The 21,994-nt window shown below is 44.0% G+C and overlaps 1 protein-coding gene across 1 annotated transcript in view; it reads right to left on the bottom strand.

Annotated features, from left to right (window-relative positions):
* Positions 1–4,411: 4,411 nt before the first annotated feature.
* LOC309343926 (putative oxidoreductase ZK1290.5) overlaps positions 4,412–21,994 on the bottom strand; it is a 60,072-nt gene continuing 42,489 nt past the window's right edge. Inside the window, exon 7 of the mRNA XM_081866165.1 lies at positions 4,412–4,700. Coding sequence (XP_081722291.1) covers positions 4,599–4,700 — 102 coding nt within the window. The 3' untranslated portion in view covers positions 4,412–4,598. The remainder of the gene's footprint in view (positions 4,701–21,994) is intronic.

Below are 21,994 nucleotides of genomic sequence, written 5' to 3'. Positions count from 1 at the left end.
AAAGCCAGAGAAATTTCCTGCAAACTTGCAGACACAAATGAAGAGGATCAGGTCTTCTACCAGCAATTGCCCAGTAGGGAGCAACTTCCCGTTGGGATGGGTATACACGTGAACCCAAAGGTCAAATGCCCTCCCTTTTTCTGGCACCCTGCCCCACTAGCTTAGGGGGATACTGATTCACTGCTAGCGACTGTACTGGGATCTGCACCTTATTCTGGGCCAGCCCAGTTAAAGAAAAGAAAGAACGAAAGTCAAGATGAAGCAAAGGACCAGGACGACTTTTCTACTTCTGGCCTCGTCTGTTATTCTCATGATCACTGATCCTAGCTGATGCATAGTGGGACTGCTTCTCTAACTTTCTCTCCACAACCCGAGAGATGGATTTGTGCAAAGAATGCATCAAAAGTTTATTTCCTCTTGCCTAAAACATCTGCACACTACCTACCACTTCATTTTGTAACAAAGTGCAAATATTTCCTCTTTCATTCTTTCATTGCTTGTTGTTTGTGCCACTCTGATATGGTCCCATATCTGAAACCATTAATCAGCCTGATGTAATTTCCCCTTGTCTCTGATAACTGTTGAAGATCTCTAAGATTATAATGGCAAAACAAAACAAATTCCTTCCAGTAGCACCTTAAAGACCAACTAAGTCAGTTCTTGGTATACCAAGAACTGACTTAGTTGGTCTTTAAGGTGCTACTGGAAGGAATTTGTTTTGTTTTGACTATGGCAGACCAACACGGCTACCTATCTGTAATTATAATGGCATTTTGTGTAAAGGAGTATATGATAAAGTGCACAAGATATAGGAGAAATAGTCCTTTATCAGTTTGGGGTGGATTTCTGGGGGTGTTCAATATGATGTTGGAGAAATTATAAACCTGCTATCAATATATTACTCCATTTATTTTGAACAAAGGAAACAATAATGATAATCTCCGTTGCTGGAAATGTAATTGGAAGGGAGGTCTTTGGTTTGATTTCATTAGGTACGTATTGGGAAATTTTTAATGTCTCATGTTTTACCATTTTTAATATATGTTGTAAGCTGCCCAGAGTGACTAGGGAAACCCAGCCAGATGGATGGGGTATAAATAATAAAACTACAGTGGAACCTTGGTTTTCTAACGTCTCAGTTGACGAACATTTCGGAACCCAAACACCGTAAACCCAGAAGTAAATACTTCCATTTTCGAATGCGCCTCAGAAGTCGAAGTTCTGAGGCAGCTTCCATTTTGAGTTTTCCTATTGTATTGAGGCTTCTGTACTGAGTTTTCAGTTTTCGGACGTTTCGGAACAGATTACGTTTGAAAACCGAGGTTCCACTGTACTATTATTATTATTATTATTATTATTATTATTATTATTATTATTATTTTACTACCCAGAAGACGGTTTCAGAATAAGCCACCATTGAGGTCTGCTCCTGAGTTGGAGCAGTCAAGATTTAGGTCAAGATTTGCCTGTGCCATAACAACCCAGAGCAGATTCAACAGGTGGGGTGTGGGGGAGAGACTCCCAAAGGAATTTCTTGATTGATACCTTTGATCAATGACTGGCCAGAAATCACTATGAGTAATTACTGAAGGAACATCTGTTGTCCCTCCATCAACTAACAAGCTTGAGGACTTCAGGCCTGGGGACGTGCTCCTCATCAGTCTCAAGGGCTTTGGCAATCACTGGAATGTGTCCTGGAACTGTGAGAATGCCTCTCGGAGGACACGAGAGGTGTGCATGTGTGAACAAAAACCCTCTAGTTTTTGTTGTGTAGTCCAAATTGTACAGTACAATTTGCCTCTGGCCTCACCCACCGATTCCAAGAACTATGTGGCCCTTAGAAGGCTAGCCATGGGGGAATACAACCTTTGGGCTGAAGAAGCTTCTCTGCCACTGGTTTCTAAGACCTGAGAAAGGAAACGTTCCAACTTGGCTTGGCGTAAACGGTGAATATGATCCATAACCACAGGATACTAATAATCACACGGGGGGAAATTCCTATCCTGTTAAATGGATCTCTATCCTGGGCATTTTTCTCGGCAGTTACAAATTATCAGGGAGCAGAACAGAACGCCTCACTTATGCACTTAACTTGCGTGTGTGTTTTGCAAACCATCCGTTTCAATTGCCGCACGCCTGTTTCTGAATGACTCAGATAAAACTGCTCTGTCAATTCCATCAGCCGTGGAACCCTAACACGCTCATGTTTTGAGTTGATAGACGTCGGACATAACAAGAGAACCGTTAAATTGCAACTGTCAGAGAGAAAGCATGGAGAATCACGTAAGGAAACCCCTTTGCAAACGGCCTCACGGCTACAGCCTGGACATATTTTGCTAATTTATCGAGACAACTGAAAGGAAGTGAGCTAATGGAGGCTGAAAACAAACAATATGTTCCTTTCTTTGTGAAACTTGTTCTTATGTATCCTACTCGGAGGGATTTGGTATGTCAGAGTAACATTACACAATCGAAGGGATGGAGTGACTCAGAATGTGTGGTAATAGGATATAAAGGTTTCATTTTTAGATAATGTCAGGATTGGAAGCCTTCTGACGCCATGGCAGAAAACGCATTGGTTCTTGTGAACAAAGGCAAACAAAACAGCACAAGATAGTCCTGCAGGAGTAATTGGATGACAAATGGGCACAACCCTGTACACGTCTACTCAGAAGCAAGCCCTGGAGAGTTTAATGGGGCATACTCCCATGTGTGTATAGGATTTTCTCACTGCTGTCCACACGAACAGCTCCTTAAATATACCGTATAACACTCACTTTTTTCCTCCTAGAAAGTAAGGGGAAATGTCTGTGCGTGTTATGTTGGGAAAGCCTATGGGTGGCATGCCTACGGATTTTCCACCTCTAAAAACTATGTGCGTGTTATGGTTGGGTGTGTGTTATAGAGCGAAAAATACGGTAACATTTGAAATTCTGCCTTAACATACTTAACTTCTGCATTCTGAAGCAGGGGCAGAGGAAGGGGGGACGGTGGGGGTGGTCCCTCCCGGGTGTCATCCCTGAGGGGAGTGACATTCAGTGTGCCCCCCGCCCGCAACTCCCAAGCCTACCCCAAACCACTGGAGGAAGGGGCGGAGCTGTGCCGCCTTGCCAGCGGCCTTCCCCCTTCATTTTGACAGCTCGGGGGAGGTTTGGGAGTCGTGGGTGGGCAGCACGCCATTGCCCCCCGCTCCTGGGTTGCTTCCTGGGGGGGAGAGCCTCCCCCGAGCTGTCAAAAGGAAGAGGGAAGGGAGGAAGGCTGCTGGCAAAGCTTAGCGGCTCCCTCCTCCCTGCCCAGGAAGCAGCCAGCCATGGGTGGCTCGCTCCACCCCCTATGGGCAGCTAGCTCCTTGGGACGCTCACTGTGGTGCCCTCCTTGGACGCTCGCTGTGGGCAGCACCCCCTGGGATGCTTGCCCCGCCCCCTGAGACACTCGCCCAACCCCCGGGTGCACAGCTTGTGCGCCAATCCAGGGGCCGAAGCAGCTACCTCCACCTCTGTTCTGAAGAAAGAACCAGAGGATGGGTTAATATATAAGGAGCATATGTCCATCACCAGTCAACCATAGAGAGCATGACTGCACTAAAGGAAGCAGAACCAAGCAGAACCTCTAGTTCCTAGGATGTCCTCAGAAAACGTGATTTCAGTGAAGGTTATTCACTTGGGAGGAAAGGACAACAGGGTAAGATACCTCTGTTCAAACCATAATAGAAAAGTAATAAGTTAAGACATGTACAAGGTCGGTGGTTCGAATCCCCGCGACGGAGTGAGTTCCCGTTGCTTGGTCCCCGCTCCTGCCAACCTAGCAGTTGGAAAGCACGTCAAAGTGCAAGTAGATAAATAGGTACCACTCCGGTGGGAAGGTAAACAGCGTTTCTGTGTGCTGCTCTGGTTCGCCAGAAGCGGCTTAGTCATGCTGGCCACATGACCCGGAAGCTGTACGTCGGCTCCCTCGGCCAATAAAGCGAGATGAGTGCCGCAACCCCAGAGTCAGTCACGACTGGACCTAATGGTCAGGGGTCCCTTTACCTTTCTAAGATATGTACTCTTCCAGTAATCCCACCCCCGCCCCTTTGGGAACCACTGGTCTATAGCACTGCAGGCAGAGTGAGGCTTATCTACATGCTGCCTCCTTGTCTGCACCTTAACTAAGTGAAGAATCTGTTGCTTACAAGAAGTTTGAATTAAAAGAGCTTTCATGAAGCAAGGGCTACTACTTGTTTAAAGATCTTTGTTGCCAGTAAAACAAGACTGTGATGATCTAATAGGAGCATCTGGTTCTAAACTGATTTAGTGGCTTTCATGCAAAACTGTATGTGGGCATTTCATTAAATTAACCAGACCAGCTCATTTCCACTAGCATCCAATGGCAAATCCCGTTTGCCTCGCACGTGGCAAGAATCACAAGGCTGTTGCTGTCTTCTATAATATCACTTTATTTCGATTTAGTTGGGATGAAGAATGACTCATGATTTCCCGAAAGGTATTTTAATGAGGTAGGAAGATGGGAATATTGGGCTGTCTAAAATAAATTTATAGCAAGACGGATCTGTGTAGTTCTGATATCTTCATGGTTTGAGCCATTGCAATGTTTTAACATTATCCTTTCCATAATGGGTAGGTAAGGTGAATCAGTTTTCTGTCAATATTCATGGAGTTTAAAAATTCCATATCTTCTTTTTTCAGACTAAAGTCAAAGACCTGAAAAGAAAAAGATGTCAAATGTTATAATACTCTTGGTATACTGCTAATGCAACCATAGCAAACTCAACCTTAGTCCTGGTTTTGGTTTCCCTGCAAATGGCCCGGTTCTCAAACACTCTGCACTTCAATTGGAAGAATGCTGCACTTGCAGAGCTCAGGGAATGCTGGATTTCGGCATCACTTGGGAAGACAGGCAAACTAATGCCAGTGTACTGGAAGAAGCAAAGATCACCGGTGTCGAAGCAATGATTCTTCAACATCAACTTCGTTGGACTGGTCATGTTGTTCGGATGCCTAATTATCATTTTCCAAAGCAACTACTCTATTCCCAACTTAAGAATGGAAAATGTAATGTTGGTGGTCAACAAAAGAGGTTTATAGACACTCTCAAGGCAAATCTTTAAAAATGTAGTATAAACACATTTAAATACTGCATGTCCCCACTGTGGAAGGATGTGTGGATTCAGAATTTGCCTCTACAGTCACTTATGGACTCTCTGTTAAGGCCGTGTTCATGGAAGACAATCTTACTTGGCTATGAGTGATTGCCAAAGAAGAAGAAGAAGAAAAGAAGTCCTGTTTTATACAATCTACTGCTACTTAGGCTAACAGGATCTGCATGGTTTCAAAAACCAGCAAAACAAATCTGACCAAGAGAGAAAAAAGTTGGCTGGAATAACTGTATGGAAATGACATGGGATTAGCAAAACACTTCTCAAATCACTTCCAATTCACTTAAAAACAATAGTCTGTATTCAGCTTGTTTGTAGTAACCTTGAATGCCTATGGGCCAAATGACCCAACATAGATAGATAGATAGATAGATAGATAGATAGATAGATAGATACACACACACACACACACACACACACACATACATAGTACTAACTTTAAAAGTCCATTTCATTTTAGCATAGGCACTGTCATAGCTTAATCATGCTTCAGATTGTGAAGGTCATTATTTGGAAACAAATTTGAAACCATTCTCAATCCCCCCCCCTTTTTTTTTTACTTAGACCAGCACAAGTTGATGCTTTCCTTTTGCAAAGGAATACTGTCAGGTGGAGTTATTACCTTCTCTAAACCCAACAGATGCACAGGGAGGGGTGTAACGGTGCTCCTAAGGTGCCTGGGTGAATTCATAAGTGTTCTCCTACACTTATGCCTCTTCAAAAGCCTCATTATGCTTTCATTCACTGGGAGTGAGAACCTGAGGAATTCTCTCTCCAGAAGCAGGAACAATGCAGTGTGTGTCGACCTCAGACCGATCAGTGCACAAACTGTTCCCTTAAGTTTGCATCACAGTCAACCCTGGACACTGCAGAAGAGCTAAGTTTTTTCTCACGGAACTTCTTAAGCATATGCAATTCCACCCAAATAGCTGACTAGAACTCAATTCATATGTTAGCAGCTTTTGGCAGCACCCACACCCCCAAAGCTAACATCGTAGCTGGTGCCAGAGGAATATGCTTAGATAGCAATACAAATATCAATCCTTAGAAAGAAGGATTCAGGCATGCATGGATGAAATTTGTCTCCGGTTGGATAGAAGTGGTCACTGATCCAAAGGATGGAAAGCAGGGCTTCACAAACAAAATCATAGAATTGGAGAGTTGGAAGGGACCACAAGGGTCATCGAGTCCAACCCCCTGCAAATATTCAGATGAATCAACTGAAAAATACCGTATTTTTCGCACCATAGGGCGCACCGGACCATAGGGCGCACCCAGTTTTTTGGGGGGGAAATAAAGGGGGGGAAATTATTTCCCCCCCAGGCGCGGGGCTGGGACGGGGGAAGCTCGAGCTTCCCCCGACCCCAGCCCCCAAACAGGCAAGTCTCCGCAAGCAGTGGGAGCGCTCCCGCTGCTTGCTGAGAGGTCCGCGAAGCCTGGACGCGCTGAGCTCAGCGCGCGCAGGCTTCAGCATGCGGGCAACTCTCCGCAAGCAGCGGGAGCCCAGCACTGTCCCCCAAGTTTGCGGGGCTGGCGACGGGGAGGAGCAGGCTTCTCCCCCCGCCAGCCTTCTAACCAAGTTGGGGGACAGCGGGATGGCGGCGTTCCGCCTCCCCGCTGCCCCCTGAGCTTGTGGGGCTGGCGGTGTGGCTCTCCTGAAGCCTGGAGAGCGAGAGGGGTCGGTGCGCACCGACCCCTCTCGCTCTCCAGGCTTCAGCGAAAGCCTGCATTCGCACCATAGGACGCACACACATTTCCCCTTCATTTTTGGAGGGGAAAAAGTGCGTCCTATGGTGCGAAAAATACGGTAACCTGAATAAGCTAAGAAACTATTGACTCTGTAAAGCAACATCCGGGAAATAGTAAAAGAAAAATCCTGAAGAGGTGCTCCATCATGGGAAAAGGATGCATGGCAGAAGGAAAAAAATGATCCTTCAGCTGTAGAATGAAAATAGGGGTGAAGTTTATAGTAGAATTCCTTCAACTTAGAATTGCATTATTGCCCAAACGTGAGCTTCTTTGAGATCTCCCAAGCCCTTTGTGACTGAGCCGCCTTTTTGATCAAAGAATCAACGTGCCCTACCTCAAGAGAAACAGAACACACAGCATCTTGTGATTTATATTATATAATGTACCACAGAAGTGGATGAAATTTGCAGGGTGAAAATTTATGGATGAAATAGATTAGCTTCTCCAGAGTAGATAAAGCCTGTTAAACTACAAATAGCTCCAAAGGCCTTTCTGATGGAAACCTTTAAGGTTTTATTTTTTTTATTAAGGAAACATCTTAAAACTTTATTTTGGGGTAGAACTGGATGAAATTTGTAGACAAGATCACCCTTTTGGAGGTACGAATCCTGTAAAATCTCAGGAGGATAGCTGCTGTAGTTTTCCTGCAAGGGCAGCAGTCACAGGTTTGGAGTAGGTAAAATAAAAATCACTTAATCTCCCAATGTGTTTTGTGGGCAATTGGTCTGAAAATTGCAGCTGTGAGAGAAACCTGCCAAACTGCAGACAAGCAGGTCTGCGAGCTTTCATGATAGGCACCTTTAAAGATGCCTGTGCTTTTCTTTTGTCTGGAGCAGGGGGAGGAGAACTAAAACGGATTAGTTTTCTGGGTGAAATCAGAAGTGCTTGTGCTGACAGAACAAATGCCATGAATACCATCCTTTATATATTTTCCACTGAGAGGTTACTGGAACTTTGGGAAGTAGGAAACAGATTGGGAACAATGGGAGTGGTATGTCGTATACTTTGATGTATGCTGAATGCCAACTTTGGGTATTATGTGGTGAAGAAAGTAGAGAAACTGCAGTCATATAGAGACAGCTAAAGCAAGCTTTCAAGGGAAATTTAACAGGATCTCATGGCAAAGTTATGCCAGCAAATTCATTCTCTCACACAGGTGCAGAATTTCATAGAAGCCTGAGAAGTGTGCTCAGTAATCAGACATTGGCTTCCCAAATTGGAAGTCTTTGTTGGAGTCATAAAGAGTAAACTGTTTAACTCCCCGCGGGGCATTTAGAAGAAGCATATTTTACTCTACCAATATCAAACATACAGAAGAGATCTGACAACTAGCAAGCCTTGTTTACTTCGGCAAGGGAACTTTCATCTAAGAGCAGAGCTTTGAAAAGGCAGAGCTCACGTCACCCTGTTGTACCACTTTAAAGGGAAACAGGCTGGTGTTTACTACAGTATATCAGGCCCATAGTACATATATTTTGACTCTGAGGCTTCTGAAGTTATAATTTCTGCAGCCTGCTTACTGCCTATAGAGCGGTGACATAATTATCTTCTAGCTTAAGTTGTGGGCAAGGAAAGGAGCCGTAGCAGCTTCAGTTCTCTGCAATCAAATGTACAGCTTGGTCAGAAATGCCTTATGTGTGCATTTTACAACCACCATTGGCATTTCTCAACTGGAGGGTCTGAGCTGCTTTTCAGTCATATAATAAGCAAGCTGCAGTGAAGAAGAAGAAAAAAGACTGAACAAAAAGTGGAGATTAAACAGTCTACCCTCAGAAAAATCAGACAGGAAACTCTGTAGCTGGGCAGCCATCAGCCTCACCCTTCCCTTTTGACTTTTTTCGTTGTTGATCTTTCCTCTTTTCTTTATTATTTCACAGCCATTTCCATTCCCCCACTGATCATTGGAGCGGTCTAGCAAAAGATGCTATGTTGTGGCTTAAAAGTGTTCAGATTATCAGGACTTCTGGCCAGGTGTGAGGACCCAAGCTAAGTGGGATTTCCCCTGAAAGCTGATTTTTGCTTATCTGCAGAAATAACTCTAAATTTCACTCCTGTCCTAAGTAAAAGTTGTGATCGAGTGCAGTTGACTGCCTACAGTTTCCAGATGAGCAAAACCTAAGCTATCTAGAGTGCCAAACTTAGTATCATAAAGTCATGCTAGGCTGGCTCCCAAAAGTAATTTATTTATTCAGGGGGTGCCCCACAATAACTTGCATTCGGTGGGGAAAAATAAATCTGAGCTGAAAGTTCTCACGGGGAAATTTCTGACTTGAACTTGCAATAAGAGTGCATAGCAAAAATGGTCCCCTGAAATCCAGAGTTAGTGGCAGCAACTCTCTCCCACCCTTCCTTCTTTCAAAAAATGTGTCTAATTCTGCCATCACAGACAGTGACAGCCCAGAACCCAACCACATGGTGGGTTGGACTCCAACTCCCATCAGCCCCAGCCAGCATAGCAAGTGATCAGAGAAGATGGGAAGACCAGCCAACTCTGCTTTTAAAATCTGCAAGGGAGGCTCTGCTTGTGATCCTGCCTGATTGGCTAGGGTCTTCTCTGTGGCAGCCCCTCAGTTATGGAAATCCCTCCCCATTGAGCTATGTCTGTCGGCCTCATTGGTTTTCTCCCTCCCTGCCCTCCACCAGTTGAAGCACACATTTGTCTGTCCAAGCCTGTTTGGGAAAGGGCGATTGGGACTGATGTCTTTATCATTTCTGCTAGCTGAGAGGTTCTGTTGTTTTACTGCAGTTTTTGCGAGAGTGTTTGTAGTAGTTTATTCTGTTGTAAGGCTGGATTGTAGGCACGCCGCCCTGGTCTCCTTTGCAGGCAAATATATAACAGGTGCAGAACAGCACCTATATTACACCAAACCTCCCCAAATATGTTCTGTCGAGGATGTTTCAGATAAAGAGTGAAAGAAGCATGAGTGATTTGCGTGCTTCTAGATCTTGACTCAAAGGAGATACATAAATGCATCCCCCCGAGGAAAGATGCACAATGGGATAATGGAAACCTGTGGGGAAATGTACATTTCTATCCCCTGGGCAAGACCCAAATGCACAATGAGAAGCCTTCCCATCCCACTGCCTTTTTGGAACATTAAAAGAAGATTTAAAAATACTGTTTAAAGCGCATCACTCTTGAATATTGATCACAGAATAAATAACGACTACAAAAGCCATTTTTAAATTGAAATGTATTGAAGTGGAAAACTTGCCTTTGTGAAAACAACTTTGGGGTCCCATCCTATGAACTTATGATTCAAATGTCAGCCCTATTTGTTTTACTGATATTAACATTTATAAGCTGTGACACTCAAGTTTAGTCCAATGGGACTTGTTTGCAAGTAGGCATGCACAGAATTATAGTATTAATCTGCTTTATGATGAAAATCAGCAAACAGTTGACAGATGCATGGGGAAATAACAGAGGAAAGTTACCAAGTGCCCAAAGAAGGAAATTAGGGATGTTGTATTTGTTTTAAATAGGTACGGTGCGTTTCTTAATTATCTCTGGCACTGAGGGATACACTCCTGGGTATTGTATTAAGAGGAAACACGAGGTGGGGCTCCATTTGTGCTTCACACACTCTGAATTGTCTTTCGAAACAATTTCTTTTGGTCAAATGTTTCTGTTTCTAATGCAAAAAAGGACATGCACGAGTGGTATTGAAATTTGAACAGCGGCACCATATGACACTCCTAACATAACTGAGCAGCTCTTTCTTCCTCTTTCTTTTTAAAACACCACTTTCAGGTCACTCCAGACATAGATAAATCAATCAGTCAATTAATAGTCAAGCTGCTTTATTGCTGCTGCTATTTATTAGTCTTATTTATGATCATCATTTATAGAGGCTCAGCTTACAAAGATCCATTAGCCTGGTAGCGTGATCAACTGTTTGCAGGTAAATCACACAGGGGTGTTCTCTAAGTTGGGAAAGAGCTGGCTATGCCCTCCCACAACAGACCATTGCTAAGCCACAAATGACTAACATAAGTAGGCATGCACAATCACGCTCTTGTGAACATTTTGGCAGGCTAGGAACAGCTGATGACATGGATCCCCAAATCTCTTTTCTGATGAGAGCAGCTTTTGCATCTCATTTAGAAACCAAGGACCCAGAGTCTGGAGGAAGAATGGGGAGGCACACAATGCCAGATGCTTGAAGTCCAGTGTGAAGTTTCCACAGTCTGTGTTGATTTGGGGAGCCATGGCATCAGCTGGTGTTGGTCCACTGTGCTTCATTAAGTCCAGGGTCAATGCAGCCGTCTACCAGGAGATCTTGGAGCACTTCATGCTTCCTTCTGTAGATGAGCTTTATGGGGATGCTGACTTCATTTTCCAGCAGAACTTCGGCACCTGCCCACACTGCCAAAAGTACCAAAACCTGGTTTAATGCCCATGGGACTACTGTGCTTGATTGGCCAGCAAACTCACCTGACCTGAACCCCATAGAGAATCTATGGGGCACTGCCAAGAGAAAGATGAGAGACATGAGACCGAGCGATGCAGAAGAGCTGAAGGCTGCTATTGAAGCATCCTGGTCTTCCATAACACCTCAGCAGTGCCACAGGCTGATAGCATCCATGCCACGCTGCGCTGAGGCAGTAATTGATGCAAAAGGGGCCCAAACCAAGTACTGAGTACATGTGCATGCTTCTACTTCTCAGAGGTTCAATATTGCTCTATTTGCAATCCTTGTTTTGCTGATTTCATTTAATATTCTAATTTTCTGAGATTGTTAATTTGGGGTTTTCATCAGCTGTACGCCATGATCATCACAATTATAACAAACAAAGGCTTGACATATCTCGCTTTGCATGTCATGAGACTATCTCATATATTAGTTTCACCTTTTAAGTTGAATTACTGAAATAAATGGACTTTTCCACGATATTCTAATTTTCCGAGTTTCACCTGGAGTTCTGAGGTTGCCAACTTCTCTTTCCTTTTTCTTTTCTTTCTGCTCCCGTACATTTAAAAGCAGAAGTTCAGCAGGTCAAACGTTTCAGTACACTGAGCATACCTGGAAAAGATTTAACCTGATTTGTGAGTGTGTGTCTAGCCCAAGAATGGGTCCAGTGTGGCAGAGTGGGGGGGGGGGAGTTGGCAACTTTAGCCAACACCTGCCCTGTGAGGTTGTGTCAATATTATTTTATTTGCCAGGTGGCGAACTGAAATGGATAAGTTTGTGGACTGACCGTGTGCCCATCACTGTCTCTCAGTCTAATATGCCTGACAGTGTTGTTTTGAAGAGAGGGAGAACCTTGACACCACCTTTAGCTTGCTGGGAGGGTAGGTGGGGTGAAAATGTCATTTATAAATAATACTATTAGAAAAGCCAGGCCTTGAGATATGCTGATAAAAGCGTGTTCTTTCGCCCCAACAAACAATACAAGCAACACGCAGACCAGTATACTAGATAGCACTGTAATTCTTATTGCATAATAGACATGATTTAGTAACAAAAACAAAATGTGTGCACTTGTAAATTCTCTAATATATTTGAAATCAATTGAGCACACCTCTGTCAATCTTTGAAAGTCCGTAGAAGTATAATAAGTCTATGCTTAAACAAAGTAATAGATGCTATCCTGTGGGCTAAGCGGTAAAACTTTTTAGGCGTTCATTCGCCCCAGCTCTATGAAAACGTGCTGAAACCATCTCTGAAGGCAAAAATTTACTTCTTTTCAAAACTGTTTATCAAGCAATATGAAACTTCACAGGCCAAAGTTATTTCCTGGTCAAAAGAACCGAGAGCAGCTTTTTCCTTGTTTTCTAAATTCAGCAGCATGCCAGAAAGCTCGAGAAAAATTCTCTACCAGTTAATGGAAAGCTACAGCAAGCAGAACACAGGAAGACTCCCAGTTTATACGAGAAAATAGTATTCCGTTCATGAGATGCTGGGAGGAGACTTTCTTGATAAGTGTAACACATTATGTCTGCAAGGAAGATGCTGTGGGCCAAGTTGGGATCTGCACCTGTGCTGTGCTTTGCGCATTGTAGTATAGCATGTCTTCAAATTCTCAGGGATCCTTGTGGTTTTTCTCCAGCACCCTATTTCTAGGGATCTGCTGAACCTGTGGTGCTAACTTGTACAACTGCAGCAGAAGCACCATCCTTACTTTTGCTAATGAGCAGTGCCATTTTGCACTAACGTCCCAAGTTTGTTTGCTATCTTTTTAACCTTTGTGATCCAATAACTGCCATGTGCTGCTTAAGGACTGAGAACGAAGCACTCTGCACAGCTAACTTTCCCATGTATAAATGCTTAAACCTTCACACTCGATCTTCTGCAGCACATTCTAAATGCAACCACCAATCGAGCTGTCAGTTGCACTAGAGAAGGCTGGGCCTCATTTTTTCTTGCTTTAGGTAGCTTTACTCAAGAGTTTCCCTCCCTCTGCACTGTAAGGAAGTCAAGCAAATAGCTGTCAGGATCAGCAATGGTGGTGAAAAGCTTTGGGGTGGGGGAGAAATCACAGAACACAACTGTTACTTTCAGTAACTGTTCTTTGAAAGGAAGTGTGCTTTCACACAATTTCCATGTGCTGGTCGCACCTGCCATTACACCCTCCTCACTGTCAACAAATCAGCTTTTTAAGGTTAGAACACAAGGTCAAATGGTTAGCTGGATCTAATCTCCAGCCAACTCAGGCTTGCACTGCAAAAATAATAATAATGAAGAAATACTCAGGTGTAGCTTAGAGAAGCTTCCGCACTTTTGCTGTAGCTGCACTCCTGATTCCTACAGGAAATACAAATGGCCATTTAAGAGGCTTACCCTGGCTTAAAGACCCCAATTCTGTGATGGATGTGTGGCCACATTGGCACATCTTGCCTAAAGCACAAAAATGTAATGTGCAGCACACAGTGTGTGTGTGTGTGTGTGTGAGAGAGAGAGAGAGAGAGAGAGAGAGAGAGAGAGAGAGAGTCAGATGAATCTTCTCCCTTAAGAAAGAGGAGAAGGAGGTGGAGCGCCCAACATCGGGAACTTTCCACCCTTCATGCAGTCATGAACAGGCATCCATGTGGAGGACCTGCAATATGTACAGTGGTACCTCAGGTTAAGTGCTTAATTTGTTCCGGAGGTCCATTCTTAACCTGAAACTGTTCTTAACCTGAAGCACCACTTTAGCTAATGGGGCCTCCTGCTGCTGCCATGCCGCCGGATTTCGATTTCTGTTCTCATCCTGAAGCAAAGTTCTTAACCCGAGGTACTATTTCTGGGTTAGCGGAGTCTGTAACCTGAAGCGTCTGTAACCTGAAGTGTCTATAACCTGAGGTACCACTGAATTATGCAAAAAGGATTTGGGGGAGTGCACGGCCATCTTCTCCTCCACCACAGGAACAAGATTTTAGGGGCAGATAAGCTTCTAAGTATGATAAAGGTAAAAGGTAAAGGACCCCTGGACGGTTCAGTCAAAGGCGACTATGGGGTTGCGGCGCTCATCTGGCTTTCAGGCCAGCTTTTGTCTACAGACAGCTTTCCGGGTCACGTGGTCGGCATGACTAAACCACTTCTGGTGCAACGGGACACCGTGATGGAAACCAGAGTGCACGGAAATGCCTTTTACCTTCCCGCAGCAGCGGTACCTATTTATCTACTTGCACTTAATATGCTTTCGAACTGCTAGGTTGGCAGGAGCTGGGACAGAGCAACGGGATCTGTTGCGTAGATTCAAACCATTGACCTTCCAATCAGCAAGCCCAAGAGGCTGAGTGGTTTAGATCACAGCGCCACCCACATCTAAGTATGAAGGACATGCATATACTCCCTGGTGAATATACTGGGGAGATGTGGTCAGAGTTCCACAGTTCATATCAGCCATTCAGGGATCTGCCTTGCACATTGTGTTTGTTTATTGAAGGAAGCATCAAGGTTGCCATAGAAAACACAACAGCAAAGAATATAAGTAGCTCCTGCTTTCCAACAAAATAGTAATAATTATAATAAACCTCTTCACAAATTAAACTTCTTAGGTATACATCTGAAAATCTGCAATGCATGCATGTTTTCAAATAATTTTAGCTTTTCACTCATCAACTTGATCTGCTCTTAAGTACAGGTAGGTAGCCATGTTGGTCTGCCGTAGTCGAAACAAAATAAAAAAATTCCTTCCAGTAGCACCTTAGAGACCAACTAAGCTCATACCAATAACAAACTTAGTTGGTCTCTAAGGTGCTACTGGAAGGAATTTTTTTATTTTGCTCTTAAGTACACACTCCCGAGTCAAACCTTAGTTTGCAGTCACATAGCATGTGAAAAAGCCCAAACTTTACTGGAAGTGAGAGATGGACCAACTGAACCCATAGGAAAAGTGTCTCTTAAAAACACGATCAAATGTAATTTAGGGCGTGGGCCTTAAGGCATCCCTTCAAAATGTTTTCAGAATCTCCCTCAGGAGTTGTAATCAAGGGGAGAAACTTTGTCTCCGCTCAAAGTGTTAGCAACAAAACTTCAGGGACAAACAACAATACCAGCTAGCTACAAGCTGGGATGATAAAAAAGCAAGGAACTTTTGTTTTGTGATACAGCTAAAACAGCACAGCAGTGGGAAAACTGCTGCAGGAAGTCCTAAAACAATATAAATCACAGTCAGACTTTCCATACACTTCTAGACACAGGAACTCTGAAAATATCAGACAAGCATGACTGCATACCTAATGCCAGGCTGATAATTCAATGGGCAGAGGCTCTGTCTAAAACATACACTACATATACTTTAATGCAAGTTTTAATACTAGGTTCCAATGTCAAGTTTTTACCCCGAAATCCAACCTAGATGAAAACTAAATTAACTTGTAGTGAAGCTGAAACAAACCCAAGAATCAAAACATCTAAAGGCTTTCCAAATACTGTTATAAGCAGGAGCAGTGGAAGATTGACAAGTAGCTAAATCAATGGAGTTCACCCTGAGGGGCATTTAATGCCTATCAAGATTTGCCTATCAACCTCCATACAGCCAAGAGGAATAGCTGTGGCTGAGGATGAGGAAAAGAGTCCTGGTGAAGTAGATTTGGCACTATCAGCAGTTAACCCAGTCTCCTAATAGTCTCCTAATACTGTAGAACCAATCGATCAGATTTACCAAGGACATTGGGGCCATCAGGTGAAGAAGGTGATACCCACTTCCTATCCCTTAATCTTTGTTTCAGCATTCCGTGAAGCATGAGCATCACATCCTGAAGACCTTGAGTTGAGGTTGGGGTGCTGAATATTGTTCTCTACTATCTGGAGATGGGCTATCACGGCTACCAGAATCTTCATGAAGACCCTGGAGGAAGAATGGCAGGACCCCATGGGGACAGTCTTCATTCCCATAGCTGAGCCTCAGGAAGTGATGATGCAGGTAGGCCTCTATCGAAGCTCGAAAATCTCCCCAGATCAGGCTCATCTAGATCTATTACAGATTCTCTATACTGAAGGTATTTTTCTTTAGAACTCGTTCACACCTATATGCATAAAAATTTGCTCTGGTGTCTCTTGACTGGGGGGGGGGGGGGACAGAGATGACCAAAAAGCAGATACTAGCTCTATGGCACTTATTGCCATAAGATGTTGGATGGCCTTGGCAAAACAGGCACAATTTTCTGGGGTTGCTTGAGTACAGAAGAACCAAGCGAATGAACTAGAGAATTCAAAATAGCAGCTGTCATTCACTTTTTACGGATCTGAGGCTGTTTCCCTGCAGATGCTTGCAAATGCTGAAATTTTAGTCCCCACTGGTGTCAAGGATAACTTCCAGTCAGAAGGAATGGGGCGCTTCTTACTGGAGTTCTGGAGCACATCCTGTGCTGGTATGCATGGAAAGGATGAGAGGGACCTAAGGAATGCTTCATGCCTGAGGGCTGTTTCTTAGGAAATAGTGGAGGGGCTTTTTGCGTCAAGTTGTACTTGGAACAGATCCGTTGACGGAAATGAACATGACTAAATTAGGCCCAAGGGACACGGGTGGCGCTGTGGGTTAAACCACAGAGCCTAGGACTTGCCGATCAGAAGGTTGGTGGTTCGAATCCCCGCGACGGGGTGAGCTCCCGTTGCTCGGTCCCTGCTCCTGCCAACCCAGCAGTTCGAAAGCACGTCAAAGTGCAAGTAGATAAATAGTTACCGCTCCGGTGGTAAGGTAAATGGCGTTTTCGTGTGCTGCTCTGGTTCACCAGAAGCAGCTTAGTCATGCTGGCCACATGACCTGGAAGCTGTACACCGGCACCCTAGGCCAGTAAAGCGAGATGAGCACTGCAACCCCAGAGTCAGCCACAACTGGACCTAATGGTCAGGGGTCCCTCTACCTTTACCTTTAAATTAGGCCCATGAATGTAAAGTCTATACTCAAACTTAGTTGAATACCACCCATTATTATTACAGTATTTATTTATTTTTTAAAAAATGCTAGATACAAAATGACAGGGCTTTGCTGGAGCAGAAAAAAGAAGTATCAAACTTGTTGGGAAGGCTGAAGAGTGATGATGTCAAACTGTAAGGGCTTGGGGGAGAAAAGTGTAAATTCTACCTTCTCTGTTATTAAGCTACATATTACCACACCCAAACAGATTGTGCAGCTAATTATCAAGGCAATATTTCATTTCATTTTGCATTACTGCATGAGAATACATTACAAAAGCAGCATTGTCCCTTCAGATACTATGGAACTTACAACAAGAATCCAAGCTTTGGCATCTAAACAACTGGGGTTGGATCCCAGGAGACATGTCTCCCATCATGCATTCCATTCAGAATTGCAACATCATCTTCTGCTAGGGAAAAGTCAAAGACCTAAGGGGAATGTATATGTGGTTAGTGGAACACATACAAGGCAACAATAAAAACCAACTGCCTGCTTCTTAAAAACACATCAGCATCCTGAATCATAATTTTGGTTCAAGAGTTTGTATCTACAACCAGATAGTTAGAATGTCATAGCTCTACTTAATTTGGAAAATACTTGACTTCCTCTCTATGATGTGTCTAGGCTCACATATTTGATCTATTTAGACTGTTTTACTAAGCCAGGGATGCCCAAACTTTTTTCAAAGAGGGCCATATTTGATGAAATGAACATGTGTGAGGGCCAACCAAAGTTGTTGAGCTTTTTTAGGATTGAAGTTGTTGAGCTTTTCTTAGAGTTTAGGTTTACCGCAAAGTTGTTGACTTTGGATATGCCTGTACTAAGCCATTTCTCGTCCATCACTGTTTGTTCCCAACTTCCCACACTCTCAGTGCAACATAAACTGAGCATGAACGTAATGTAGGAACTTAAGAAGAGGCTGCGGGACACATTTAGTCCTGCATTCTGCTCTCAAGTGGCCAAACAGATGCCTTTGGAGAAGCCCACAAGCAGGATCTGAGCACAACCAGTTCGCCATCAGAATGAGTAGCCAATGGTAGCCTTATCCGCCATGAATTTATCTAATCCTCTTTTAAGGCCACCCAAGTTAACAGCCATCGCTGACTCTTGTGGGAGACAATTCCACAGTATTCCATAGCTAGCCCTGAAAGCAATGTGGTTGGACCCTGAAGTCTCATCTACAGCTATAATTTCACAATCTGTTCCAAAACCAAGGGATGCCCATAAATACCACCTGTTTCTTTCTCCCCACACCCCTGTAAATCACCATTAACGATTCTGGGAGAAATGTAGGTCAAAACACCAAGTGAAGTAGAACTTGGGAAAGAAAACCACAACGAAATAACAAGTCTTACACTTTCAAGACTATTTAATGAAGCCAGTGTTCATTGGTGGGGGGGGGGGGGACACAGTGATGACATAATATACACAGAATGTTGATGTGACTAAGAGCTTCTGGGAGAAAGGGGATTCCCTGGCTGGGAGGTTTTTTTAAAAAATCCCTTCTCCTAGCCAAACAAAGAGCTATCCCTCCTTGTAAATATGCTTTCTGAGAAGCACAGGTTTAGTTCCTGGAACACACCAGTTGGCACGTAGAACTGCTAGAATGGCTCCTGGGGGAGGATAGACACAGGACTCTTTCCTAGAGTTTACGAAGTTCGATCACAGGCGGCGCATGTCATACGGTGAAAGGCCATTTCCTTGCCTGCCTCCCCTTTCCCTTGCCTGGTTCCCTGAACTGGGAATTCCTGTAAGCTGTGTGCATGGATAAAGGCAGAGACGGCAGCATTAGATGTGCAACTGTTACGCTACGCACCCGGCATATCCTGAGCAAGTCCTTCTCTTCCCTTGGCTGTCTCAGAAGCAATAAATCCCTTATTCCCCAGGACTACCTGAGGTGTGTGTTTTAGCAAAGTTTTTAAAAGGACGGGATTGCAAGCATTTATTTCTTCAAACTGGTAGCTTAGTTAACTAAAGCACTGGTTCGCTGTTTTAACTGGTGAAGACCAAGTGGAATAACTGTGGGACTGTTCATGGCAAAATGTTCACGGCATATTTTGCCAGCCCATGCTTTCTGTGTTGCCTCCCTACCACCTCATTTGTGCTGATTTTCTTTGGCAAGGGGGGGGGCACTTAAATAATAATAACAACAATAATTTTATTATTTGTACCCCGCCCATTTGACTGGATTGCCCCAGCCACTCTGGGCAGCTACCAACACATATAAAAACATAATTAAACATCACACATTAAAAAGCTTCCCTAATGCAGGTAAACTGCATTATTGACCGAAATGCTTAAAAACACAACTGCAATGCCCGGTTGCCAAGTATGAACTGACAAGCTAATCAGAACCTTCCTTGCGCCTTCTCCTTCTAATTGCTTCCTGCTCAGTGTAGCATGGCCTTAACAAACCCTAATTTTAGTTGCTTTTATCTGCTGAACTTGCCTTTATTTTATCTGTTTCGGCTCATATGCTGATTGTATGATTTTATTGGTTCAGTCACTGTTAGCTGCCCTGTGTGATACAAAATGCATTGAAAGGGTGGAATATACATTTCCTAGCATGTAAATCAGGGTTTCCCAAATTTGGATCTCCAGATGTTATTGATCTACAACTCAAACTACAAATAAATGTCATGACTTCTCCCTCAGGTGACCCATAACAGCTGGTCTATGAACGCAGAGGTTCCATTTAACTATCAAGGATAATTTTATTTACGGTACTTATTTATTTATCTATCCAGCTATTTCCCAGCTTTCACCCTAAGGTCGCAATAAGACTTACATGCATTTGCTAAACCCCTTTTAAAGCCATCTAAGCTCTTGGCCATCACAGTCTTGCGTGAGTGATCCTCTGTCTCACTGTGTACAGTGAAGTTCATTACCAAGTAAGTGTGCAGCAGACTGCAGCCTTAGTTCTTCAAAAACCTTTCCAGAAAAAGGTCTCCCAGATGCTGAAAACTAACGTTAAATAAGTTTTGTGCTTCCCTGCAATCTTCCTATCCTCTTTCAATAATACTTTCGAATCATTGCCATCAAAGAAACCAACCGCCTCTCTCTGGCTGATTTCCTGCTTCTGATATATTTAAAGAAATGTGTTACTTGTGTCAGTGTTTTTAGCAAGGTGCTCTCCAATTTCCTTATCATCAACTGACATTTGTTTTGCCAGAGTTGGTGCCCCTTTTTATTTTTCTAACTTGGCCTAGACTTCCACTTTTTAAAGGAAGCCTTCTTGCTTTTTATAACCTTCTTGACTTTGCTCACCAATCACACTTGCATTCTCTTGGACTTGTTTGTATATTTCCAATTTGTGTTCATCATTATATCTGTACTTCTGGTATTCTGGTATTAAATAACCTCCAATTCCCCTGTAGACAATTGTCTCTTGAATGTGCCTTTTAGCTTGCTTTCAACTTACCCTCATTTAAGTTCTGTCTTTAGAAATTACATGCAACTGTTTTGGACACCCAAAACAGCTTTCCATTCATTGCACAATTCAACAACACACAGGGCACTTCCAGACTGCCATATTTTGTGAGTGGGATTGAACTGCATACTGGCAAATTCAGGCTGTGCCATTAAAGTGGGTGCGAAGCTCTTGCACAACAAACCCAATTCCTCTCCCTTCAAAAAAATCCAGACTTTTTGCAGTTAGGAAAGTGATGGGAAAATGCACTAGAAAGTATGGGATAAAACTCCCCCACTGTCAGGGGACTGCCACTGGAACAGGGAAGGGAGGCAGAGGGGCAGCTGGGATACAGGGAACCTCTAAAAATCTTGAGAAGCAGTTCCTCTTCCTGCGGTGAGGAAAGCCGCACCTCTGGTGGGGAAGAGGGGAAGGGACCAGAGGAGGATGCTGGGAGCCCCTGTGCCACACCTTGCCAGTCTGAGGGTGGAGAAAGCCACACCTCCAGGGGAAAGGAGGGGAAAGGGCTAGAGGACGCTGCTGGGAGCCTCGGCACCGCTCCTTGCCAATCCCACCTTGCGCAGAGGTGTAAAACGCAAAGAAGGAAGGAAAAGGCTGGGGGTGACTAAGCTCTTATGTTGGGGGAGGACCCGGAAACGACCACTCCCGGATTCTGCTAGCGATTGAGGCAGACATGAACTGATGGTTCTGCACTGTAAATAGTTTTGCACCAAGATAAAACCTGTTACAGCGGTGCCCCACAAGACGAACGCCTCGCAAGACGGAAAACCCGCTAGACGAAAGGGTTTTCCGTTTTGGAGGCGCTTCGCAAAACGAATTTCCCTATGGGCTTGCTTCGCAAGACGAAAATGTCTTGCGAATTCCTGCGGGTTTTTCCCCCTTTCCCCCCCTTTTCCTAAGCCGCTAAGCCGCTTATCAGCTGATCTGCTGATAAGTCGCTTAACAGCTGATCGCTAAAAGTCGCTTAACAGCTGATCGCTAAAAGCCACTAAACCGCTAATAGCGCTAATCCGCTAAGCTGTCAATGGGCTTGCTTCGCAAGATGAAAAAACCGCTATACGAAGAGCCTCACGGAACGGATTAATTTCGTCTTGCGAGGCACCACTGTATAGACAGGTCGGAGTCCTGCCTGGTTACTCACAAGCAACCACCACTAACATCTGACACCCACAAACAAATCAGAATGACTGCTCAATAAACAGCTGATACTGTATATATCCTGTCCACAAACTTTATGCAGAAAAAACCCTCAGTACATGTACTGTCCGGAAGCAATGTTAAGGGTACAAGGGTCTTAAGCCCCCCCCCCA

Source organism: Podarcis erhardii (assembly GCF_964252035.2).
Source record: "Podarcis erhardii genome assembly, chromosome: 6".
Taxonomy (NCBI): domain Eukaryota; kingdom Metazoa; phylum Chordata; class Lepidosauria; order Squamata; family Lacertidae; genus Podarcis; species Podarcis erhardii.
Note: the sequence above shows the minus strand (reverse complement) of the source record. Positions and strands in the feature narration are given on the sequence as shown.